This window comes from Rhinoraja longicauda, chromosome 41, assembly GCF_053455715.1.
Source record: "Rhinoraja longicauda isolate Sanriku21f chromosome 41, sRhiLon1.1, whole genome shotgun sequence".
Classification (NCBI taxonomy): Eukaryota; Metazoa; Chordata; class Chondrichthyes; order Rajiformes; family Arhynchobatidae; genus Rhinoraja; species Rhinoraja longicauda.
This window is the reverse complement of record NC_135993.1, coordinates 6,622,737-6,649,653: the sequence shown is the minus strand read 5'-3', so window position 1 is coordinate 6,649,653 and position 26,917 is coordinate 6,622,737. Positions and strand designations below refer to the sequence as shown.

The 26,917-nt window shown below is 51.7% G+C and overlaps 1 protein-coding gene across 1 annotated transcript in view; it reads right to left on the bottom strand.

Moving 5' to 3' along the window:
• Positions 1-26,917, bottom strand: part of LOC144611730 (spectrin beta chain, non-erythrocytic 1-like) — a 27,833-nt gene extending 916 nt beyond the window's left edge. The window contains exons 1-10 of the mRNA XM_078430963.1: positions 26,782-26,917; positions 17,275-17,464; positions 10,671-10,822; positions 9,746-9,919; positions 7,808-7,899; positions 5,707-5,787; positions 4,197-4,312; positions 3,649-3,761; positions 1,982-2,169; positions 454-591 (exon numbers count right to left, since the gene is read on the bottom strand). Coding sequence (XP_078287089.1) covers positions 454-591; positions 1,982-2,169; positions 3,649-3,761; positions 4,197-4,312; positions 5,707-5,787; positions 7,808-7,899; positions 9,746-9,919; positions 10,671-10,822; positions 17,275-17,425 — 1,205 coding nt within the window. The 5' untranslated portion in view covers positions 17,426-17,464; positions 26,782-26,917. The remainder of the gene's footprint in view (positions 1-453; positions 592-1,981; positions 2,170-3,648; positions 3,762-4,196; positions 4,313-5,706; positions 5,788-7,807; positions 7,900-9,745; positions 9,920-10,670; positions 10,823-17,274; positions 17,465-26,781) is intronic.

Here is a 26,917-nt window from a genome sequence, read left to right as displayed (position 1 = left end):
CACCACCCCGCACACACCCACCCACACACACTCACCCACCCACACGCACACTCACCCACCCACACACACACTCACCCGCGCGCGCACACACCCACACTCACCCACACACCCACCCACACACACTCACCCACCCACACGCACACTCACCCACCCACACACACACTCACCCCCGCACACACCCACCCACACACACTCACCCGCGCGCACACACACACAGAGAGACAAACACCCCCCCATACACACACAAACTCACACACACACTCACCCGCGTGCACACACGCACATGCACACACATATTCACCCGCATACACGCACACACACACACACCCTCCAACACTCACCCACCCACACACACTCACTCGCCCGCGCTGGCACGCACGCACTCACCCACACACACACCCACACACACCCATGCTCCCACTCACCCACCCACACACACACACCCACACACACCCACGCTCCCACACACTCACCCTGTTGACGTCGGAGATGAGCCGACCGTCGGGGGCCATGTACAGCCGCTGGTTGTTGGCCCGCAGTTTGCTCTGGATGGTGAACAGCAGCACCTCCAGTTTGCCCTTCTCATCAAACCTGCGCACACAGAGAGACCACACACACACACACACAATGTAGAAACAAGGAGCAGTCAGAGAATTGGCCTCCACTGCCTTCAGTGGCAGAGAATTCCACAGATTCACAACTCTCTGAAAAAGTTTTTCCCCATCTCAGTTCTAAATGGCCTACCCCTTATTCTTAAACTGTAGCCCCTTGTTCTGGACTCCCCCAACATTGGGAACATGTTTCCTGCCTCTAACGTGTCCAACCCCTTAATAATCTTATACGTTTCGATAAGATCTCCTCTCATCCTAAATTCCAGTGTATACAAGGGTCAGGCAGCATCTCTGGGGAACATGGATAGGTGACGTTTCACAGAGTGCTGGAGTAACTCAGCGGGTCAGGCAGCATCTCTGGGGAACATGGATAGGTGAAATTTCAGATCGGGAGCCTTCAGACTGATTGCAGAGTCTTGACCTGAAACGTCACCGATCCATGTTCTCCAGGGATGCTGCCTGACCCGCCGAGTTACTCCGGCACTCTGTGTTCTTTTCAGTAAGTGGTCGGCACGGTGGCGCAGCGGTAGAATTGCTGCCTCTCAGCGCCGGAGACCCGGGTTCGATCCTGACTACGGGTGCTGTCTGTACGGAGTTTGTACGTTCTCCCCCTGACCTGAGTGGGTCCACATTTCCTCCAACACTCCAAAGACGTGCAGGTTTGTAGGTTAATTGGCTTTAGTAAAAATTGTAAATGGTCCCTATTGTGTGTGGGATCGAACTAGTGTACGGGGTGATCACTGATTGGCACGGACTCGGTGGGACACAGGGCCTGTTTCCACACTGCATCTACACACTAAACTAAACTAGACTAGTTTAGTTTAGTTTAGAGATACAGGGCAGAAACAGGCCTTTTCGGCCCACCGAGTCCGAGCCGCCCAGCGATCCCCGCACACTAACACTATCCTACACACACTAGGGACAATTTTTACATTTGCCCAGCCAATTAACCTACAAACCTGCACGTCTTTGGAGTGTGGGAGGAAACAGAAGATCTCGGAGAAAACCCACGCAGGTCACGGGGAGAACGTACAAACTCCGTACAGACAGCGCCCGTAGTCAGGATGGAACCCGGGTCTCCGGCGCTGCATTCGCTGTAAGGCAGCAACTCTACCGCTGCACCACAGTGTCGACCCTTAGTCAGTGTAAGAAAATAACTGCAGATGCTGGTACAAATGGAAGGTATTTATTCACAAAATGCTGGAGTAACTCAGCGGGTCAGGCAGCATCTCAGGAGAGAAGGAATGGGCGACGTTTCGGGTCGAGACCCTTCTTCAGTCTGATGCCTTAGTCAGTGATGCCCGTTTAGTAATACCCCTTAGTCAGTGATGCCCGCTGCATCCTAACCATCCCACAGACTGAGTGCCTACTTGAATGGTTTCTCCACCGTGCAGTAGGTGGTGAAGACTTGAAGCTGCTGCTGGACTCCAGCCAAGGAGTTGGCAAATCTCTGGTTGCTGATGAGCTTGATGGTCCGTGCGATCCACTCCAGCAGCTCCGTTGCCAGCGTCTCGTACCGCGCGATGACGTGCTCTATCTCCAGCGCGTTGTCCAGGGCCTGCAGCACACAGAGGGGAGGGCAGGTGGGAGAGAGAGAAGGTTGCACAAAGTGAGAGAGGGAGAGAGAAAGTTGCACAGTGAGAGGGGGGAAGAGAGGGGGGGACGAGAGAGGGGGAGGAGAGAGAGGGGGGAGAGAGAGGGGGGGAGAGAGGGGGAGAGAGAGGGGGAGAGAGAGGGGGAGAGAGAGGGGGAGAGAGAGGGGGAGAGAGAGGGGGAGAGAGAGGGGGAGAGAGAGGGGGAGAGAGAGGGGGAGAGAGAGGGGGAGAGAGAGGGGGAGAGAGAGGGGGAGAGAGAGGGGGAGAGAGAGGGGGAGAGAGAGGGGGAGAGAGAGGGGGAGAGAGGGGGGGAGAGAGAGGGGGGAGAGAGGGGGGGAGAGAGGGGGGGAGAGAGGGGGGGAGAGAGGGGGGGAGAGAGAGGGGGAGAGAGGGGGGAGAGAAGGAGAGGGAGAGGGAGAGACACATACACGCACACGCACAGACACACGCGCGCACACACACGTACACATGCACACATGCACAGCCACACACACACAAACACACACACACAGACACACACACACACACGTACACATGCACACACACAAACACACACACACACAGGGGGCGAGACAGGGGTTGCAAGTGGTAATGCATTCAAGGGGGTAAATGAGGCAGAGGAGAGGGAAAGGTTCAGATTGAGATAGCAGTGGGCGGAGAATTCGGAGCAAGGCTTCCTGAAGCAACAACACACTCCAAAGGCGTACAGGTTTGTAGGTTAATTGGCTTGGTGTCAATGTAAAAATTGTCCCGGGTGCGTGTGTAGGATAGTGTTAGTGTGCGGGGATCACTGGTCGGCATGGACTCGGTGGGCCGAAGGGCCTGTTTCCGCGCTGTACATCTAAACTGTTGGCCAGTGTGGGCGAGTTGGGCCGAAGGGCCTGTTTCCACACCGTATCACTCCATGACTATGAGATTTTCAGATGACTATCTCACGATCCTTAGTGAGGTTAACGCAGGGAACTCAGCAGGTAACAGGGCAATGAATGAGGAGACAAGGGGCTCGCTCCCTAGCGATTCGCTGGAATTTAGAAGATTGAGGGGGGATCTTATAGAAACGTACAAAATTCTTAAGGGGTTGGAGGGGCTAGATGCAGGAAGATTGTTCCCGATGTTGGGGAAGTCCAGAACAAGGGGTCACAGTTAAGCATAAGGGGGAAGTCTTTTAGGACCGAGATGAGAATTTTTTTTTTCACACAGAGAGTGGTGAATCTGTGGAATTCTCTGCCACAGAAGGTAGTTGAGGCCAGTTCATTGGCTATATTTAAGAGGGAGTTAGATGTGGCCCTTGTTGCTAAAGGGATCAGGGGGTATGGAGAGAAGGCAGGTACGGGATACTGAGTTGGATGATCAGCCATGATCATATTGAATGGCGGTGCAGGCTCGAAGGGCCGAATGGCCTACTCCTGCACCTATTTTCTATGTTTCTATGATTGGCCCACCTTCCCAATCCTCTTGCCCTCCACAGCCAAGGCCTTCATCTTGGAGAAGTAGTGGTAAAAGGACACCACGTAGGTGATGATCGATTTCTCATCCGGATTCTCAGTATTCACATCTGTAGAGACAAAATCACCACATTATCTGAACGCACGGTGGCGCAGCGGTAGAGTTGCCGCCTTACAGCGAATGCAGCGCCGGAGACCCGGGTTCCATCCCGACCACGGGCTCCGTCTGTACGGAGTTTGTACGTTCCCCCCGTGGGTTTTCTCCGAGATCTTCGGTTTCCTCCCACACTCCAAAGGCGTGCATGTTTGTATGTTAATTTGTTTGGTAGATGTGTAAATTGTCCCTAGTGGGTGTAGGATGGTGTAAGCGTGCAGGGATCGCTGGGCGGTGGGCCGAAGGGCCTGTTTCCGCGCTGTATCTCTAAACATAAAGGCACCAATCCCACACCCAGGGTGATGTTACGGGGAGCGGAATGCCAGCGAGTTGGGGGGGGGGGCGGGGGGTCGGGGGGGGGGGGGGGGGTCGGGGGGGGGGGCGGTTGTACCTTCGGGATCGAGCAGCTTGGCGACTCCCAGCCTCTGCTCTGCCGCATTGAACGCCTGCTGGAGGTTGAAGGTGGAGTTGGACTTCTGCAGCGTGCTGAAGTCAACGAGATCTTGCCTGGGAGGTCACATCATTCATTAGTCGTGGCACCGTCCCCCAGACCCATCCCCCCAAGGCCCACCCATCCACAGACCCATCCCCCCAAGACCCATCCCCCCCAAGACCCATCCCCCCAAGACCCATCCCCCCAAGACCCATCCCCCCAAGACCCATCCCCCCCAAGACCCATCCCCCCAAGACCCATCCCCCCCAAGACCCATCCCCCCCAAGACCATCCCCCCAAGACCCATCCCCCCAAGACCCATCCCCCCAAGACCCATCCCCCAAGACCCATCCCCCCAAGACCCATCCCCCCCAAGACCCATCCCCCCCAAGACCATCCCCCCAAGACCCATCCCCCCAAGACCCATCCCCCCAAGACCCATCCCCCCCAAGACCCATCCCCCCAAGACCCATCCCCCCAAGACCCATCCCCCCCAAGACCCATCCCCCCAAGACCCATCCCCCCAAGACCCATCCCCCCCAAGACCCATCCCCCCAAGACCCATCCGCCCAAGACCCATCCCCCCAAGACCCATCCCCCCAAGACCCATCCCCCCAAGACCCATCCCCCCCAAGACCCATCCCCCCAAGACCCATCCCCCCAAGACCCATCCCCCCCAAGACCCATCCCCCCAAGACCATCCCCCCAAGACCCATCCCCCCAAGACCCATCCCCCCAAGACCCATCCCCCCAAGACCCATCCCCCCAAGACCCATCCCCCCAAGACCCATCCCCCCCAAGACCCATCCCCCCCAAGACCCATCCCCCCCAAGACCCATCCCCCCAAGACCCATCCCCCCAAGACCCACCCATCCACAGACCCTTCCACCCAACACACATCACTGACAATCAATCCTATGCCAACACCCAATGCCAACTCCCCAATGCCAAGTCTTCAATGCCATCTCCTCAATGCCAAGCCCAAGCCAAGCCCCCCATGCCAAGCCCCAAATCTCAAGCCCCCAATGCCAACCCCTCAATGCCAAGCCCCTCAATGCCAACTCCCCAATGCCAACTCCCAATGCCAAGCCTGCAGTGCCAGCCGCTAATGCCAAGTCAAGGTCCCAGTGTTGAGGATTCAAAGACAGTGCGTGAGGTTCTGAAGCTTGGGATCGGGGAGCTGGGAGGTCTTTGCTTCCAGCTGACCCCAGTGCCCCAAGGAGAAGGTGGTTTCTGACCAGAAAAGTCGTCTGTCCACTCCCTCTGCAGACTCACCGAGCTCCTCCAGCACCCGTGGTGTTTTGCTCAGGATTCCCGCACCCGGCAGCTCCGGGCATGCGAGGCTTCCCGGGCACGGCCAAACTCCAAGGCTGGCATCCCCCCCACCCCCCAGCTCCGATACCCAAGACCCCGGTGAACCGACCACCTGCCTGCTCGCCTGCCCGCCTACCCGCCTTGTACCCCGCACCTGTGCCTGTGAATGAGGGCATTGAACGCCAGTCCGTCCTTCCAGCTGCTGGTGAAGTTCTGGATGTTCACACCCGGGTATCTGTCGATGAGCAAGCAAAGGGTTGAGGTCCCAGAGGGCAGACACAAAATGGCATAGTAACTCAGCGGGACGGGCAGCATCTCCGGAGAGAAGGAATGCGTTTGTCGACCCGAAACGTCACCCTTACCTTCTCTCCAGAGATGCTGCCTGTCCCACTGAGTTACTCCGGCATTCTGTGTCTACCTTCGATTTAAACCAGCACCTGCAGTTCTTTCCCACAACACATTTAGTCGCAGCGAGGATATTGTGCACTGGAGGGCCGGAGACTACAGAGAGAGAGAGCCCCCTTGGTGCTACAGCGACCCAGGGGTCTAATACGGGACTGCCCTTGCCCCGTATTAGGCCCGCGTGCCACTGTAGGCCCGGGGGCCGCTGTAGGCCCGGATACTGTAGGCCCGGACACTGTAGGCTAACGGTGTGTGTTCGCCTAACGGAGGTTGCATAGCAACCCACCTCCCGGCCCGGGCGGCCGCCATTGGTGGAGCGGGAGCACGTGGCCGCTGGCTGGGTGAGGTCACGTGGGGCGCGGGGCGGTGACGTCATCTTGTCCCGTATTTGGGAGTGAGATAGTTGGCAACCCTACCCTTTGCATGTGGGCTGAGTGGACTATTTCTGTACACTTACACTAATTGGTCGTGCTTAGGTATGGAAATACTTTACTGGACTTTATGTAAGAAAATACTTTCACTGTGTGTTTGCACACGTGACAATAAAATCACCTTTGCACCATTGATCCACCCCGTGTGTGTTTCACTGATAACTTTCCTCGCTTTTCCACTCGTGCACCTGAGACCTTCATGGTTTCTCCTTCCACAGATGCTGCCCGACCCGCTGAGTGTTTCCATCAATTTCTGATCTGTGAGGCAACACGGTGGCGCGGCGGTAGAGTTGCTGCCTCCCAGCGCCAGAGACCTGGGTTCGACCCTGACCACGAGTGCTGCTTGTCTGTGCGGAGTTTGTATGTTTGTACGTTCCCTCTGTGATCGCGTGGGTTTCCTCCGGGTGCTCCGGTTTCGTCCCACATTCCAACGACGTGCGGGTTTGCAGGATAATTGGCCCCTCTGTAAATTGTCCCCAGTGCGTGTCCGGAGTGGGTGGGAAAGTGGGATCACATGGAACTAACGGGAATGGATGATGGTTGGTCGGCGCTGACACGTTGGGCTGAAGGGCTGGTTTCCCCGCTCTCTCTCGAAACAAACTAGGGCAGCACGGTGGCGCAGCGGTAGTTGCTGCCTTGCAGCGAATGCAGCGCCGGAGACCCGGGTTCGATCCCGACTACGGGCGCCGTCTGTACGGAGTTTGTATGTTCTCCCCGTGACCTGCGTGGGTTTTCTCCGAGATCTTCGGTTTCCTCCCACACTCCAAAGACGTGCAGGTTTGTAGGTTAATTGACTGGGTAAATGTAAAAATTGTCCCTAGTGTGTGTAGGATAGTGTTAATGTGCGGGGATCGCTGGGGCGGCGCAGACTCGGTGGGCCGAAGGGCTTGTTTGCGCGTTGTATCTCTAAATCTAAAATCTAAAAATCTAAAATCTAAAACCTCAATCCCATTATAAATGGCTGCAATGGAAAGTAGATAGGTGCTTCTTCTCACCCCTCCCCCACCCACCACACCCCCACCCTGAGTGATAGTTTTAGTTTAGTTTAGTTTAGAGATACAGCGCGGAAACAGGCCCTTCGGCCCACCAGGTCCGCGCGAACCAGCGATCCCCGCACACTAACACCATCCTATCCTATTACCAAGCCAATTAACTTATAAACCTGCACATCTTTGGAGTGTGGGAGGAAACCGAAGATCTCGGAGAAAACCCACGCAGGTCACGGGGAGAACGTACAAACTCCGTACAGACAGCGCCCGTAGTCGGGATCGAACCCGGGTCTCCGGCGCTGCATTCGCTGTAAGGCAGCAACTCTCCCGCTGCGCCACCGTGCGGGTTGGTGTTATCAGGGATGTGACCCCCGCTAACACCAACCCCCTCACCCCCTCACTCCCCCCCTCACCCCCCCACCCCGTCACTCACCCTGCCGTCTTCATCTGGCACCACAGCAGCAGGGCATCTTTGGCCGATCGAGTCTCACGATTATCTTCCGTTTCAATTTTGATCACCTGTATCTAATCCGCAGAAATCAACAGACAATGGATGGGAGGTGGCGTTACATCAGAAATCATTCTTCACCTCTCTCTGTCTCTCTCCCCCTCCCTCTCTCTCTTTCTCTCTGTCTCTCTCTCTCTGTCTCTCTCCTTCTCTCTCTCTCTCTCCTTCTCTTTGTCCCTCTCTCTCTGTCTCTTTCTCTCTGTCCCTGTCTGTTTGTCTCTGTCTGTCCAGCATTTTGTGAATAAATACCTTCGATTTGTACCAGCATCTGCAGTTATTTTCTCATATTCTGTCTCTCTCTCTGTCTGTCTCTCTGTCTCTCTGTCTGTCTCTCTGTCTGTCTCTCTCTGTCTGTCTCTCTCTCTCTGTCTCTCTCTCTCTGTCTCTCTCTCTGTCTCTCCCCCTCTCTTTGTCTCTCTCTCTGTGTCTATCTCTCTCCGCAAGTCCAACCTCACTGTCCAAACGTATCTGAGGTTACACAGGAGATGCAGCTCCCCACCCCTCCCCTCCCCACCCCTCCCCTCCCCACCCCTCCCCTCCCCACCCCTCCCCACCCCTCTCCACCCCTCCCCACCCCACCCCTCCCCACCCCTCCCCCTCCCTTTTTTGTAAGCCAGAAACTGCAGTTCCTTCTTCCTACAATCCAATGACCGCCCCCTTCTTTCCCTCACCCCACCACCATCCCACATTGTCCTGGGTCCTCCACTATCCCAGGGTGCACCAGCTAACTCAGGAAACTCTCAAACGACGTTGTAGTCCGCACCGATCCTTCGAGGCCCCCTCGACCTCCACCCCTCCTCCCCTCCAACCTCCTCCCCCGACAGCAACGACGAGGACGAAGGTTCCCCTGTGTACCAGTGCCATCCAACTCTGTGACTCCAAGTGCTGGAGCAACTCATCGGCACGGTGGCGCAGCGATAGAGTTGCTGCCTTACATCACTTACAGCGCCAGAGACCCGGGTTCGATCCCAGCTACGGGCGCCGTCTGTACGGAGTTTGTACGTTCTCCCCGTGACCTGCGTGGGTTTTTAACGAGACCTCCGGTTTCCTCCCACACTCCAAAGGAGCAAATGTTTATAGGTTAATTGGCTTGGTATAAATCTAGTGTATGTGTGTGTAGGATAGTGTTAGTGTGCGGGGATCGCTGGTCGGTGCGGACACAATGGGCCGAAGGGCCTGTTTCCACGCTGTATCTCCAAACTAAACTAAACAAATCAAGAATCCATCTATCTCTGCCTTAGAAATATCAATTGACTTGGCCTCCACAGCCTTCTAGACTCTTCCCTGTTTTAGTTTGTACTCCTTCATAGCTTGTCTCTCATTCTGAGATTGTCCATAGTGTGTGTAGGATAGTGTTAGTGTACAGGGGTCGCTGGTCGGCACGGACTCGGTGGGCCGAAGGGCCTGTTTCCGCGCTGTATCTCTAAACTAAACTAATCTAATCTGAGTTACATTTGTACTTAGATTAGTTTAGTTTAGTTTAGAGATACAGCGCGGAAACAGGCCCTTCGGCCCATCGAGTCCGCGCCGACCAGCGATCCCCGCACACTAACACTATCCTACACACACTAGGGACAATTTACACATACACCAAGCCAATTAACCTACAAACCTGCACGTCTTTGGAGTGTGGGAGGAAACCGAAGATCTCGGAGAAAACGCACGCAGGTCGCGGGGGGAACGTACAAACTCCGTACAGACGGCGCCCGTAGTCGGGATGGAACCCGGGTCTGCGGCACTGTAAGGCAGCAACTCTACCACTGCGCCACCGCGCTGCCCTTCCTCTCCACCTGCCGCGGCCACGTTCCGCGCCGACTGCGTTACCCTGCCAGCCCTCGGAGGGAGACGGCAGGCAGCGCGCACCTGAAAGCGGAGGATGATGGTCCAGATGAGGCCCAGGGTGAGGCGGTGGTTGCCGTCCACGATGTCGTGGGAGCCCACGTTCTCCAGGTGCACCCGCTGCTCCTTCAAGAACTGCAGCGCCTTGTCCACGTTCTCCAGCGAGTGGATCCGCATCCGGCCCCGCGTCGGCTTAGGCTGGGCAAGGGAAAGAGGGCAGCCATCGATGCCAAGGACCCAGCGCTCACCATCACCCACCCACCCCACCCAAACACTTCCACTTCCCACCTCCCTTGTCCACCAGCGCCTGTACCTCTTCCACCAACTCTGCCCATCCCCCCCTCACTCCCCCAAACCCTCCTCCCCTCACCCCCCCCAAATCCACCTCCCTTCACCCCCCACATCCCCCTCCCCTCACCCCCCACATCCCCCTCCCATCCCTCCCCACATCCCCCCCATCCCTCTCCCATCACCCCCCTCCCATCCCCCCCACATCCCCTGCACATCCCGAAATATGAGGTGCTGTTCCTCCAATTTCCGGTGGGCCTCACTATGGCACTGGAGGAGGCCCATGACAGAAAGGTCAGACTGGGAGTGGGAGGGGGAGTTGAAGTGCTCAGCCACCGGGAGATCAGGTTGGTTAAGGCGGACTGAGCGAAGGTGTTGAGCGAAACGATCGCCGAGCCTGCGCTTGGTTTTGCCGATGTAAATAAGTTGACATCTAGAGCAGCGGATGCAATAGATGAGGTTGGAGGAGGTGCAGGTGAACCTTTGTCTCACCTGGAAAGACTGTTTGGGTCCTTGGATGGAGTTGAGGGGGGAGGTAAAGGGACAGGTGTTGCATCTACCAGTACATTGTGCCCTCCATTCCCCCACCTGACCCCTGCACTACCCAAATCCCCCCCTAGGGGCACACCGGGACCTTCGGCCACCGCGGGCATGTACGTACCAACTGTTCCCCTGAGAGGACCTCCAGCAGCTTGGTCAGCACACAGCCGTCTCGGAGGTCCAGGTACAGGTCCGTGATTTGGCACAGGGCCCGCGCCAGGTGCGAGTTCACCCACTTGGTGAAGGTCTTCTTCTGCACGGCGTCCCGCTCATCTGCGAGGAGGTGGAGGCGGCAAAAACAGAGGCACGGTTACAGAGGATGATGGCAAAGCTAACATCGCTGCTGGACAACGACCCCCACCCCATGCACGACACACTGTCACTGCGCTGAGTAGCCCCTTCAGTGACTGACTCCTTCACCCCAAGTGTGTGAAGGAGGTCCTTCCTTCCCGCTGCTGTGAGACTGCACAACCAGCACTGCTCCCGGCAGACCAGTCAACAGTAACAGTTAAGGAATGCACAGTCAACTGATGACAATTTATCCTTGTCTTTACTTTTATTTATAATAAATGGTCTCCTGCTATCCACTTTGCTGCTGTAACACTGTAAATTTCCCCGGTGTGGGACAAATAATGGAATATATTATTATTATTAGATAATCATAATCATAGGTGGACAAACAAAAATGCTGTCCACTGGAATTTAGAAGGATGAGAGGAGATCTTATCGAAACGGATAAGATTATTAAGGGGTTGGACGCGTTAGAGGCAGGAAACATGTTCCCAATGTTGGGGGAGTCCAGAACAGTTTAAGAATAAGGGGCAGGCCATTTAGAACTGAGATGAGGAAAACCTTTTTCAGTCAGAGAGTTGTAAATCTGTGGAATTCTCTGCCTCAGAAGGCAGTGGAGGCCAATTCTCTGAATGCATTCAAGAGAGAGCTAGATAGAGCTCTTAAGGATAGCGGAGTCAGGGGGTATGGGGAGAAGGCAGGAACGGGGTACTGATTGAGAATGATCAGCCATGATCACATTGATTGGCGGTGCTGGCTCGAAGGGCCGAATGGCCTCCTCCTGCACCTATTGTCTATTGTCTATTGTTGTCTACCTACGATTTATACCAGCATCGTGTGTATTTCGTATGTATTTCAGACATATACCCCATAAAATAAACATCGCCATTTTGATCTAATACGTCCGTGTTCAATGTTGTCATTAAACGCGTGCTTCGTTGAACGATGACTCCTGAGGTAAATGCTCAAATTTTCTTCAAGTTAAAGTTTGACCACTCAATAATATTAAAATTGTGTGTCTTTTTTTTTCCATTGACCTCTGTCTCAACGGGCACCTAACGGGTCCACCGGTCATCTGGTACCAATTAAAAGCCACAGAACACACAAAATACATTCTAACATAAACATCTACCACAGTGACTCCTCCACATTCTTCACTGTGATGGAAGGCGAAAAAACAGTTCAACCTCTTCCCTCCTTTGTTCGAGATACGATTACAATGGGGCGCCACGGTGGCGCAGCGGTAGAGTTGCTGCCTCGCAGCGCCAGAGACCCCGGTTCCATCCCGACTACGGGTGCTGTCTGTACGGAGTTTGCACGTTCTCCACGTGACCTGCGTGGGTTTTCTCCACCTCAACTTTTCCTCTCACACTCCAAAGACGAGCAGGCTTGTAGGTTAACTGGCTTTGGTAAAAATTGTAAATTGTCCCTCGTGTGTAGGATAGTGCAAGTGTGTGGAGTCATCGCTGGTCAGTGCGGTCTCGGTGGGCCGAAGGGCCTGTTTCTGTGCTGTATCAGTTTAAAATCTGAAGGGTTTGTATTTTCATTGGCCTCTGTAAATTGTAAAATTGGCCCTGGGTGTGGAGGATAGAACAAGTGTGTGGGTGACCACTGGTCAGTGCGGTCTTGGTGGGCCGAAGGGCCTGTTTCCGCACCGTAACTCCAAACTAAATTAAACTAAACTGCAGATACTGGTTAATACACGAAAGGACACAGAGTGCTGGAGTAACTCTACGGGTCAGGCAGCGTCTCTGGAGAAGATGGATGGGCGACGTTTCAGGTCGAGACCCTTCTTCAGACTGTTGGTTTTTAGAGATACAGCGCGGAAACAAGCCCTTCGGCCCACCGGGTCAGCGTAGACCAGCGATCCCCGCACTCTAACACCACCCAACGGCCACTAGGGACAATTTGTTTTAAACATTTACCAAGCCAATTAACCTACACGTCTTTGGAGTGTCAGAGGAAACCGGAGATCTCGGGGAAAACCCACGCAGGTCACGGGGAGAGCGTACAAACTCCTTACAGACAGCACCCGTAGTCGGGATCGAATCCGGGCTTCCTGGCGCTGTGAGGCAGCAACTGTGCCACAGTGCTGCCCCAAGTTGGGGAAGAGTGATCATAATGAGGTAGAATTTAGCTGTGAATTATTATCTCAATAAATCTTAAACAATAGTCTTAAATCCAAATGAAACAAACCACGAAGGCATGGGCTGGAAGTTGGCAATGGTAAATTGGAAAGATTCTTTCAAAGGGTATTGCAGCATACCAGTGTTTTTAATTATTTATACGTCAACAAATTAAATCATATTGCCTACATTCATATCCAGATCGTTAGTATCTGAAGCAGCCAGTTAACAACAATTCTGGTAGTATTCCACTGACTTAGTTTAGTTGAGGTTAGTTTGGAGATGTAGTGTGGAAACAGGCCCTTTGGCCCACTGAGTCCGCTCCGACCAGCGATCCCCGCACACTTAGGGGCCTGTCCCAGTTAGGCGATTTTTAAGGCGACTGCCGGCGACTGTCAAAGTCGTAGCAGATCGCCAAAATTTTATTTTACCCTACGACAATGACCACGACAATGACCACAACAATGACCACAACAATGCCCACGACAATGACCACAACAATGACCACGACGATGACCACGACAATGACTACGACAATGACCGTGACAATGACCGTGACAATGACCGCGACAATGACCACGACAATGACCACGACAATGACCACGACAATGACCGTGACAATGACTGCGACAATGACCACGACAATGACCATGACAATGACCATGACAATGACCACGACAATGACCGCGACAATGCCGAGTCAGGTCGATACAAGTGACTTTTTTTGTGAAACTAGCACCTGGCTAAGAGATTACACCGTCTTCGGAAACATCGCGAAATTCCCACGCTTACCTGACCGTCAAACTGTCGCCTCCAATCTACCCGTCAAATGTCCTGACGGTAAATAAACTGGTTAAACAAAACTATCCTCTGGTATCTTCAAATGCCTTTTCTTAATTTAATATCACGTGCTTCTAAATGCATCTGCGACAACCTAGCAAACCTGGGGACAGCGTGCGACAGACAGCGCCCGCAATAAGCTACCATACCTGGCGACAAGCCAGCTGTCGCCGAGAAATTTCTATCTGGAATTTTTTTCCGTGACGCGCTGAGATCCGAGTCTTCATTGAAGACTCCTCACGATCACCCCGGCAAACGTTCGACGACAGCCTAGTCACCGGCAGTCGCCTTAAAATCACCTAAGTGGGACAGGGCCTTAACACTATCCTACACACACTAGGGACAATTTACACTTATACCAAGCCAATTAACCTACAAACCCGCACGTCTTTGGAGTGTGGGAGGAAACCGAAGATCTGGGAGAAAACCCACGCAGGTCACGGGGAGAACGTGCAAACTCCGTACAGACAGCACCCGTAGTCGGGATCGAACCCGGGTCTCTGGCGCTGTGAGGCAGCAACTCTACCGCTGCACCACCCTGCCGCTCATTGAGTGAGTGTGAATTTGCAGAACTAGAAGCCAACTAAACAAATTTAGTGTGTCAAAGGCTACCTGTAGCAATGTTTCAGAGGTTCACAAATATCAGCGGTAGAATTTGGTCGCGATGGGCAAATGCATGGGGATTGCCTGCCAATGTGTACCACAGACGGCAGCACGGTGGCGCAGCGGTAGAGTTGCTGCCTCACAGCGCCGGAGACCCGGGTTCGATCCCGACTACGGGTGCTGTCCGTACGGAGTTTGCACGTTCTCCCCGTGACCTGCGTGGGTTTTCTCCAGGATCTCCGGTTTCCTCCCACACTCCAAAGACGTACAGGTTTCTAGGTTAATTGGCTTGGTACAAATGTAAATTGTCCCTTGCATGTGTAGGTTAGTGTTAGTGTGCGGGGATCGCTGGTCGGTGCGGACTCGGTGGGCCGAAGGGCCTGTTTCCACGCTGTATCTCTAAACTAAACTAAACTAAACCTCACTCTTCATTAAACATCGATCAGAGGCTCATGCATATTTTAATGCATCACAGAGTTGTTTGATCCTTGAGGCAGTAACACTCATGAATAGGGACAGATTTTCATACTGACTCATGGAATAGTCAAGCAATTACAAAACACAGTCAACAATACAACATTTTATAATATATTCAGCAGCTTTACTGCACAATTAAATCCACAGATTAAATGTAGTCTTTCTGCGGCTGATCGCGATTATCTTGGATTTTGCTTTGCACAAATGTTTAGTTTAGTTTAGAGATACAGCGCAGAAACAGGCCCTTCAGCCCACCGGGTCCGCGCCGACCAGCGATCCCCGCACACTAAGACTATCCTACACCCACTAGGGATAATTTTTACATTTACCAAGCCAATTAACCTACAAACCTGCACGACTTTGGAGTGTGGGAGGAAACCGAAGATCTCGGAGAAAACCCACGCAGGTCACGGGGAGAACGTACAAACTCCGTACAGGCAGCACCCATAGACGGGATCGAACCCGGGTCTCCGGCGCTGCATTCGCTGTAAGGCAGCAACTCTACTGCTGCGCCACCGTGCCGAACAATAGGTGCAGTTGTACAGGGACCAAGTGAGACCGCACCTGGAGTACTGTGTGCAGTTTTGGTCTCCAAATTTGAGGAAGGATATTCTTGGGGAGGGATATTCTTGGGAGGGCATGCAGCGTAGGTTTACCAGGTTAATTCCAGGAAAGGCAGGACTGTCATATGTTGAAAGACTGGAGCGACTAGGCTTGTATACACTGGAATTTAGAAGGATGAGAGGGGATCTTATCGAAACGTATAAGATTATTAAGGGGTTGGACACGTTAGAGGCAGGAAACATGTTCCCAATGTTGGGGGAGTCCAGAACCAGGGGCCACAGTTTAAGAATAAGGGGTAGGCCATTTAGAACGGAGATGAGGAAAAACTTTTTCAGTCAGAGAGTTGTAAATCTGTGGAATTCACTGCCTCAGAAGGCAGTGGAGGCCAATTCTCTGAATGTATTCAAGAGAGAGCTAGATAGAGCCCTTAATGATAGTGGAGTCAGGGGGTATGGGGAGAAGGCAGGAACGGGGTACTGATTGTGGATGATCAGCCATGATCACATTGAATGGTGGTGCTGGCTCGAAGGGCCGAATGGCCTCCTCCTGCACCTATTGTCTATCATCTATTGTCTATTGCCCTGGTATGCCATTCCCAAATCCAGCTTTGAAGGTGCTTTGGGGTATTTATATATGATATACACAGAATATTAGTTTAGCTTAGAGATAAGGCCTTGAAACAGGCCTCTCGGGCCACCCACCGAGTCCACAACGCCTATTGATCACCGTTCACATCAGCTCGATGTTTTCCCACCCACTTCTTACACACTAGGGACGATTTACAGAGGACAATCAACCAACAAAGCCCCATATCTTTGGAGTGTAGGAGGAAACCGAAGCACCCGGAGGAAACCCACGCGGTCACGAGAAACACCGTGCAAACCCCACACAGACAGCACCCGAGATCAAGAACAAACGTATCTCTAAACTAAACTAAACTAAACTAAATGATCAGGATCTCCAAACCATCAGGTGCCGAATTAGCGGTAGAGTTGCTGCCTCACAGCGCCGGAGACCCGGGTTCGATCCCGACTACGGCCGCCGTCTGTACGGAGTTTGCACGTTCTCCCCGTGACCTGCGTGGGTTTTCTCCGGGCGCTCCGGTTTCCTCCCACACTCCAAAGACGCGCGGGTTTGTAGGTTAATTGGCTTTGGTAAAAACTGTAAACTGTCCCTAGTGTGTGTAGGATAGTGTTAGTGTGCGGGGATCGCTGGGCGGCGCGGACTGAGTAGGCCGAAAGGCCTGTTTCCGCGCTGTACCTCTGAACTAAAAATAAATTACAGATGCTCCTCGACCTACGATGCATCGACTTACGATACTTCGACTTTAAGATGGTGTGATCCGGTGCATTAAATGCATTCTCGACTTGATTTAGATTTTTTTTTTAGATTTAGAGATACAGCGCAGAAACAGGCCCTTCGGCCCACCGGGTCCGCGCCGCCCAGCGATCCCCGCACATTAACACTTTCCTACACCCACTAGGGACAATTTTTACATTTGTCCAGCCAATTAACCTACAAACCTGTACGTCTTTAGAGTGTGGGAGGAAACCGAAGATCTCGGAGAAAACCCACGCAGGTCACGGGGAGAACGTACAAACTCCGTACAGACGGCGCCCGTAGTCAGGATCGAACCTGAGTCGACGGCGCTGCATTCTCTGTAAGGCAGCAACTCTACCACTGCGCCACCGTGCCACCTTGCGATATTTTCGGTTTGCGATGCGTTCATTGGAGCGTAACCCCATCGTAAGTCGAGGAGCACCTGGCGTTGGATTTTTGACTAATCTACCGTGGGGAATATCCATTTAATTCCACGCAACATACCGGCCAGGGCTTTTATCCTCGAGGATTCAAACAGCTTGGAAGAGCTGTTCTCCTCTTCCCGATAACTCTCAGACGTTTCCCGGCAGCTGTTGATGTTGTACTGCCGCTGGACGTCCAAGTTGTCCAGGTCGGTGGTGGTCGTGGACGACATCTTGTCGGGAATCCTTCGTCTCGAGGTGGAAATCAAAAACTGAGAAAGATAGGAACGACAATTAGTTAAGGATGTAGGAAGTATCTGCAAACCTATTATAGACAATAGGTGCAGGAGGAGGTCATTCGGCCCTTCGAGCCAGCACCGCCATTCAATGTGATCATGGCTGATCATTCTCAATCAGTACCCCACCCCGTTCCTGCCTTCTCCCCATACCCCCTGACTCCGCTATCCTTAAGAGCTCTATCCAGCTCTCTCTTGAATGCATTCAGAGAATTGGCCTCCACTGCCTTCTGAGGCAGAGAATTCCACAGATTCACAACTCTCTGACTGAAAAAGTTTTTCCTCATCTCAGTTCTAAATGGCCTACCCCTTATTCTTAAACTGTGGCCCCTTGTTCTGGACTCCCCCAACATTGGGAACATGTTTCCTGCCTCTATCGTGTCCAACCCCTTAATAATCTTATACGTTTCGATAAGATCTCCTCTCATCCTTATAAATTCCAGTGTATGCAATCCTAGACGCTCCAGCCTTTCAACATATGACAGTCCCGCCATTCCGGGAATTAACCTAGTAAACCTACGCTGCACACCCTCAATAGCAAGAATATCCTTCCTCAAATTTGGAGACCAAAACTGCACACAGTACTCCAGGTGCAGTCTCACTATGGCCCTGTACAACTGCAGAAGGACCTCTTTGCTCCTATACTCAACTCCTCTTGTTATGAAGGCCAACATTCCATTGGCTTTCTTCACTATTGATCCTCGAGCTTATTCCGCGGCCGGTCCAAAGACTCACTACCCTCCCGACAAAGGGACATTCATGCAGAAACAAAGAAGTGCAGATGCCGGTTTATATCGAAGATAGTGGTAGAACAAAGTGCTGGAGTAACTCAGCGGGTCAGGCAGCATCTCAGGAGAAATACAGAGAGGCACGGTGGCGCAGCGGCAGAGTTGCTGCCTTACAGCGAATGCATCGCCGTCGACTACAGGTGCTGTCTGTGCGGAGTTTGTACGTTCTCCCCGTGACTTTTCACCGAGATCTTCGGTTTCCTCCCACACTCCAAAGCCGCGCAGGTTTGTAGGTTAATTGGCTCAGTTATAAATGTAAATTATCCCTAGCGTGTGTAGGATAGTGTTGGTGTGCGGGGATCGCCGGTCGGCGCGGACTCGGTGGGCCGAAGGGCCTGTTTCCGCGCTGTATCTCCAAGCTAAACTAAAAAACTAAGAGGTGATGTTTCGGGTTGGGACCTTTCCACAGACTCCAGTCTGAAGAAGGGTTCTGACCCGAAACGTTACCTGTCCCCGTTCTCCCGAGATGCTGCCTGACCCGCTGTGTTACTCCAGCATTTTGTGTCAATCTTTATTTCCTGACTTTGTTCCCAGTTCGAGGCGGCCAGCCACAAGATGATGAACAAACAGGATCAAACAAGGACAACACTGATAACGAATAATGTGCAGGAAGGAACTGCAGATGCTAGTTTAAGCCGAAGATAGACACAAAAAGATGAAGTAACTCGGCGGGACTGAAGAAGGGTCTGGACACGAAACGTCACCCATTCCTTCTCTCCTGAGATGATGCCTGTCCCGCTGAGTTACTCCAGCATTGTTTGTCTGCCGGAGGAGGTAGTTGAGGCTGGGACTATCCCATCGTTTAAGAAAGAGTTGGACAGGTACATGGATAGGACAGGGGTTTGGAGGGTTATGGACCAAGCGCAGGCAGGTGGGACTAGGGTAGCTGGGACATTGTTGGCCGGTGTGGGCAAGTTGGGACGAAGGGCCTGTTTCCACGCTGTATCACTCTAAGACTAAGTCTGTGTGAATCGGAGAAATGTTGTAGGAAGGAACTGGTTTAAACAGAAGAACGACACAAAATGCTGGAGTAACTCAGCGGGACAGGCAGCATCTCTTCTGCAGACTGGAGAAGGGTCTTGACCCAAAACGTCACCCAACATGTCCCGCTGAGTTACTCCAGCATTCTGTGTCTGTATCGGAGGTTTGATTTTACACTGGAGATTACACTGGAATTTAGAAGGATGAAAGGAGATCTTATCGAAACGTATAAGATTATTAAGGGGTTGGACACGTTAGAGGCAGGAAACATGTTCCCAATGTTGGGGGAGTCCAGAACCAGGGGCCACACAGTTTAAGAATAAGGGGTAGGCCATTTAGAACTGAGATGAGGAAAAACCTTTTCAGTCAGAGAGTTGTGAATCTGTGGAATTCTCTGCCTCAGAAGGCAGTGGAGGCCAATGCATTCTGAATGCATTCAAGAGAGAGCTAGATAGAGCTCTTAAGGATAGCGGAGTCAGGGGGTACGGGGAGAAGGCAGGAACGGGGTACTGATTGAGAATGATCAGCCATGATCACATTGAATGGCGGTACTGGTTCGAAGGGCCGAATGGCCTCCTCCTGGAGCCTATTGTCTATTGATGGTAAGGACAGTGGGGATGTTAAATGGCATACGCTCGCTGGCATCTTCAAAACTTCTGAGTTCAAAGTTAGGGAAAATTAATATGTTAAATTACAGATACTCACTGGCAGCTTGGTTTAATGTATTAATCAATTGTACACCTTCTACAGCTTTTGGGACTTCGACAGTGTTGATCTCAGAATTATTCAGGACTAGACCAAGTGGCCCAAACCTCTCCTGCATTGGTGCAGCACCCTCTCCCCCCATCCCCCATCCCCCCTCCCTCCCTCCCCTCCCTCCCTTCCCCTCCCCCCACTCCATCCCCCTCAACCCCCCTTATTCTCCCTCCTCCCGCCTCCCTCCATCCCCTCCATCCCCTCCCTCCTAGGAGATAGATTTAAACTTTAAAATGTGAATAACTTAAAAAATATAACACCGATTTCAATGAAACTTCTTCCATTAGCACCAAAGGGATGACGGTGAGTAAGGTGGGCCTAGAATTGTCGTGCTATCGTGTACCGCTTTGGCTGTAGTTCAGGAACAAACAAACAAACAAACAAACGATAGTTTTAGTATATAGATTATTCCCAATCCCACGTGCTCCGGTCAGGCAGAAGGTACAGAAGCTTGAGAGCGCGCACTTCCATCTCGGGAACGGCTTCTTCCCCTCTGTGATAAAGCCTGTGGATGGTCCTAATATAACATCGGGCAAGTTCAGTCCAATCATTCCAATCCCTGCCCAAGAAGGCAAGACATTGCAGAGAGTTTAGATTTTTGTTTAGATTTTTTTTAGAACGGGTGATGTTTGGGGTCGAGGCCCTTCTTCAGACTTCAAAGACTTGTCCCATACGTGTATACTACATATCTGAAGAAGGGTCTCGACCCGAAACGTCGCCAGTCATTCCTTCTTCTCCCTGCGCCCGTCTGGCAGGAGCGTAGAGAACCTTGAAAGTGATCACCACCAGACTCAGAGTTACTCCGGCACTTTGTGTCCATCACGCAGACAAAATGTTGACTGTTTCTCTTCCCACGGATGCTGCCTGACTATTTGAGTAGCTTTTATCCACCCCCCCAGTCCGTTCTGTTTTAGTTTCAGGGCACAGATTTACATGCACGTTGAACTTCAAAATAGTAAGCAATCACAGGTTTAATCGATCTGACCACAGCTCTAAAATCCCGCCGCATTTGGTCCTAAGTACCGATTGTTTAGTTTAGTTTAGAGATACAGCGCGGAAACAGGCCCTTCGGCCCACCTGGTCCGCGCCGACCAGCGATCCCCGCACATTAACACTATCCTACGCACACCAGGGACAATTTTTACATGTACCAACTCAATTTACCTACATACGTGTATACTACATATCTGAAGAAGGGTCTCGACCCAAAACATTTCCTTCTCTCCTGAGATGCTGACTGACCTGCTGAGTTACTCCAGCATCTTGTGAATAAATACCTTAGATTTGTACCAGCATCTGCAGTTATTTTCTTATACTACCTACATGCCTGTACGTCTTTGGACAATAGACAATAGGTGCAGGAGGAGGCCATTCAGCCCTTCGAGCCAGCACAACCATTCAATGTGATCATGGCTGATCATTCTCAATCAGTACCCCGTTCCTGCCTTCTCCCCATACCCCCTGACTCCGCTATCCTTAAGAGCTCTATCTAGCTCTCTCTTGAATGCATTCAGAGAATTGGCCTCCACTGCCTTCTGAGGCAGAGAATTCCACAGATTTACAACTCTCTGACAGAAAATGTTTTTCCTCATCTCCATTCAAAATGGCCTACCCCTTATTCTCAAACTGTGGCCCCTGGTTCTGGACTCCCCCAACATTGGGAACATGTTTCCTGCCTCTAACGTGTCCAACCCCTTAATAATTTTATATGTTTCGATATGTTTGGCGTGTGAGTGGAAACCGAAGATCTCAGAGAAAACCCAAGCAGGTCACACGGGGAGAGCGTACAAACTCCGTACAGACAGCACCCGTAGTTGGGATGGAACCCGGGTCTCCGGCGCTGCATTCGCTGCAAGGCAGCAACTCTACCGCTGCGCCACCGTGCCGCCCATGATTGAAGAACGTTCTATCCACAACATTGTCTGCCCATTTCTCCCAAAATAGGTGGAAGTTAGAAGTTAGGAGGACATGTTGCGTCTAGGACAGTATGTGTTCCGTATTGGGCACCATGTTATTGGAAAGATGGTGCCGAGCTGGAAAGGGTACAGAGAAGATGTACGAGGATGTTGCCAGGACTTGAGGGCCTGAGCTATAGGGAGAGACTGTGCAGGCCAGGACTCTAATCCTTAGAGGGCAGGAGGACGAGGTTTTAGATTTTTTAGATTTAGAGATACAGCGCGGAAACAGGCCCTTCGGCCCACGCCGCCCAGCGATCCCCACACACTAATACTATCCTACACCCACTGGGGACAATTTTTACATTTACCAAGCCAATTAACCTACAAACCTGCACGCCTTTGGAGTGTGGGAGGAAACCGAAGATCTCGGAGAAAACCCAGGCAGATCACGGGGAGAACGTACAAACTCCGTACAGACGGCGCCCGTAGTCAGGATCGAACCTGAGTCTCCAGCGCTGCATTCGCTGTAAGGCGGCAACTCTACCGCTGCGCCACCGTGTCAATAAGAGGTGATCTTATTGAGGTGTACAAAACCATGAGAGGCATTGATCATAAGTGATAAGAGCAGAATTAGGCCATTCGGCCCATCAAGTCCACTCCGCCATTCAATCATCTCTCCCTCTCCTAACCCCATTCTCCTGCCTTCTCCCCATAACCCTTGACACCTGTACTAATCAAGAATCTCTCTATCTATTGGATAGAGTGGATGTGGAGAGGATGTTTCCACTAGTGGAAGATTCCAGGACTAGAGGTCACAGCCTCAGAATTAAAGGACATTCTTTTAGGAAGACGAGAAGTTTATTTTGTCAGAGGGTGGTGAATCTGTGGAATTCTTTGGCACAGACGGCTGTGGAGGCCAGAGATAGAGAGATTCTTGATTAGTACGGGTGTCAGAGGTTATGGGGAGAAGGCAGGAGAATGGAGGTTAGGAGGGAGAGATAGATCGGCCATGATTGAATGGGGGAGTAGGCTAGATGGGGTGAATGGCCTAATTCTAAATCTACTCCTTCTCCTTACGACCTTATGACTTGGCCTCCTCAGCCTTCTGTGGCAAAGAATTCCAGATTCATCACCATTGTCGGAACAGCAGGACATTTAAGTAACTTACAATTAGATTAGGTAAATGCTTTAGAATCTCGTGCCCAGAGTAGGGGAATCGAGAACCAGAGGACATAATTTTCCTAAGGAACTGCAGATGCTGGTTTACACCAGAGACAGATTTTAAAAAAGCTGGGGTAACTCAGCGGGTCAGGCAGCATCTCTGGAGAAAAGTAATAGGTGACGTTTTGGGTGGAGACCCTTCTTCAGGTAAACCTCTAGCTCCCCTCTCAATAGACAATAGACAATAGACAATAGGTGCAGGAGTAGGCCATTCAGCCCTTCGAGCCAGCACCGCCATTCAATGCGATCATGGCTGATCACTCTCAATCAGTACCCCGTTCCTGCCTTCTCCCCATACCCCCTCACTCCGCTATCCTTAAGAGCTCTATCCAGCTCTCTCTTGAAAGCATCCAACGAACTGGCCTCCACTGCCTTCTGAGGCAGAGAATTCCACACCTTCACCACTCTCTGACTGAAAAAGTTCTTCCTGACTCTCAGTCTGAAGAAGGGTCTCGACCCAAAATGTCACCTATTGCTACTCTCCAGAGATACTGCCTGACCCGCTGAGATACTCCATCGTTTTCTGCCGACCCAGCAGTTTGAAGACATTCCTAGCCCCCGGGTTAACACACAGCCTGGATCCGTGTATCAGTCTGTCAACGACAGAGCCTTTGTGTCTGGGCTGAGCCTTCAAGAGATGGCATTGCCTCAGATGTCTTTAAGGAGGAGATGAGGAGAAATTTATTTTGTCAGAGGGCGGTGAATCTGTGGAATTCTTTGCCACAGACGGCTGTGGAGGCCAAGTCAGTGGATATTTTTAAGGCAGAGATAGAGAGATTCTTGATTCGTACAGGTGTCAGAGGTTATGGGGGGAAGGCAGGAGAATGGGGTTAGGAGGGAGAGCTAGATCGGCCATGATCGAATGGCGGAGTAGACAAGATGGGCCGAATGGCCTCATTCTAAATCTACTCCGTCTCCTTATGACTTGGCCTCCTCAGCCTTCTGTGGCAAAGAATTCCACAGATTCACCACCACAGTCGGAACAGCAGGATATTTAAGTAATTTGGAATTAGATCAGGTAAATGCTTTAGAATCTGTTACCCAGAGTAGGGGAATCGAGAACCAGAGGACATAGGTTTAAGGTGAGAGGGAAGATTCAATAGGATCCTGAGGGATAACTTTTTTTTCTACACAAAGGGCGATGGGTGAATGGAACGGGTTTTGCCAGAGGAGGTGGTTGAGGCAGGGACCATCTCATCGTTTAAGAAACATTTGGACAGGTACATGGATAGGGCAGGTTTAGAGGGATATGGACCAAACGCAGGCAGGTGGCACTTGTGTAGATGGGACATTTTGCCCGGCATGGGCAAGCTGGGCCGAAGGGCCTGTTTCCACACTGTATGACCATACTGAGCCTACTGTCAGGTTACTTCACAGCTTGGTTTGAGAACAGTCTTGCCCAAGACTGCAAGAGATTGCAGAGAGTTGTAGAGATAGCCCAGCCTATCACACCATCCAGATATCCTTCCATTGCCACCCTTCCATTGACACCCTTCCCTTGACATCCTTCCCTTGACACCCTTCCCTTGACATCCTTCCATTGACACACTTCCATTGACACCCTTCCCTTGACACCCTTCCATTGACACCCTTCCATTGGCACCCTTCCATGGGCACCATTCCATGGGCACCCTTCCATTGACACCCTTCCATTGGCACCCTTCCATTGACATCATTCCATTGACACAATTCCATTGACACCCTTCCATTGACACCCTTCCATTGACATCCTTCCCTTGACATCCTTCCCTTGACATCCTTCCCTTGACTAAACTACACATTGTCACAGGGCTAACATAACCATAGATCCAAACATAATCAAAGTCCGAAGAAGGGTCCCGACACAAAAACGTCACCTGTCCCTGTTCTCTACTGATGCTCCCTGACCCGCTGAGTTACTCCAGCTCTGTGTCCTTCAACATAATCAAAGACCTGTTATTTATATACCTAGTTTAATTCATTGTCACGTGTACCGAGGTACAGTGAAAAAGCTTTTGTTGCGTGCTAACCATTCAGCGGAAAGACTATACACGGTTACAATCTAGAAGGATTTAGAAGGATGAGAGGAGATCTTATGGAAACGTATAAGATTATTAAGGGGTTGGACACGTTAGAGGCAGGAAACAAGTTCCCAATGTTGGGGGAGTCCAGAACCAGGGCCCACAGTTTAAGAATAAGGGGTAGGCCATTTAGAACTGAGATGAGGAAAAACTTTTTCAGTCAGAGAGTTGTGAATCTGTGGAATTCTCTGCCTCAGAAGGCAGTGGAGGCCAATTATCATATCATATCATATATATACAGCCGGAAACAGGCCTTTTCGGCCCTCCAAGTCCGTGCCGCCCAGTGATCCCCGCACATTAACACTATCCTACACCCACTAGGGACAATTTTTACATTTACCCAGCCAATTAACCTACATACCTGTACGTCTTTGGAGTGTGGGAGGAAACCGAAGATCTCAGAGAAAAACCCACGCAGGTCACGGGGGGAACGTACAAACTCCTTACAGTGCAGCACCCGTAGTCAGGATCGAACCTGAGTCTCCGGCGCTGCATTCGCTGTAAAGCAGCAACTCTACCGCTGCGCTACCGTGCCTCCTCCTGCTGGCTCGAAGGGCCGAATGGCCTCCTCCTGCACCTATTGTCTATTGTCTATAATCAATTCTCTGAATGCATTTAAGAGAGAGCTAGATAGAGCTCTTAAGGATAGCGGAGTCAGGGGGTATGGGGAGAAGGCAGGAACGGGGTACTGATTGAGAATAATCAGCCATGATCACATTGAATGGCGGTGCTGGCTCGAAGGGCCGAATGGCCTCCTCCTGCACCTATTGTCTATTGTCTATAATCAATCCATTTACGCAATGTCTAGATACATAACCCTTAGTGCAGGGTAAAGCCAGCAAAGTCTGATCAAGGTGTGTAGGAAAATAACTGCAGATGCTGGTACAAATCGAAGGTATCACAAAAAGCTGGAGTAACACAGCGGGTCAGGCAGCATCTCAGGAGAGAAGGAATGGGTGACGTTTCTGAAGAAGGGTCTCGGCCCAAAACGTCACCCATCCCTTCTCTCCAAAGATGCTGCCTGACCCGCTGAGATACTCCAGCGTTTTCTGCCTGCCAGCAGTTTGAAGACATTCCGAGCCCCCGGGTTAACACACAGCCAGGATCCGTGTACCAGTCTGTCAAATGACGGAGCCTTTGTGTCTGGGCTGAGCCTTCAAGAGATGGCATTGCCTCAGATGTCTTTTAACAGGGAGAAATAGAAACATCTTTCATCTCAAATAAAGGCTGGGAGCACAGGGGGGGATGGGGAACACAGAGAAATGATGCAGGATATAGAGGGGAGATAGGGAATCTAGATTTGCAAACGAAAGGGGGGAAATAATATGTTTTGTTAAAGGGAAAATGAAATTGAGAAGGAGAAGGTGAAGATGAAAATGAGGCCCAAAGAATAATTCTGACCGTCCAACCTGTTCAATGCACCAACCTGCTGGGAAATCCACTGTGCACACTCACTGTGATTCCAGGCACACACACACACTTACACTCAACACACACACACTTACACACACACACACTTATACACACACACACTCAACACGCGCACACACACACACTTACACTCAACACACACACACTCACACACTTACACTCAGTCTCAGCTGATGCGAGACCCCTCCAACACAAAGCTGCCGTCGTCCGGCCGACGGGCTGCGGATTCAGCGGGAGGGTTTTCCGCACCGGGCTGTGGGGATACGGCAGGTTTGGAGCCGGAGAGAGAGCAGA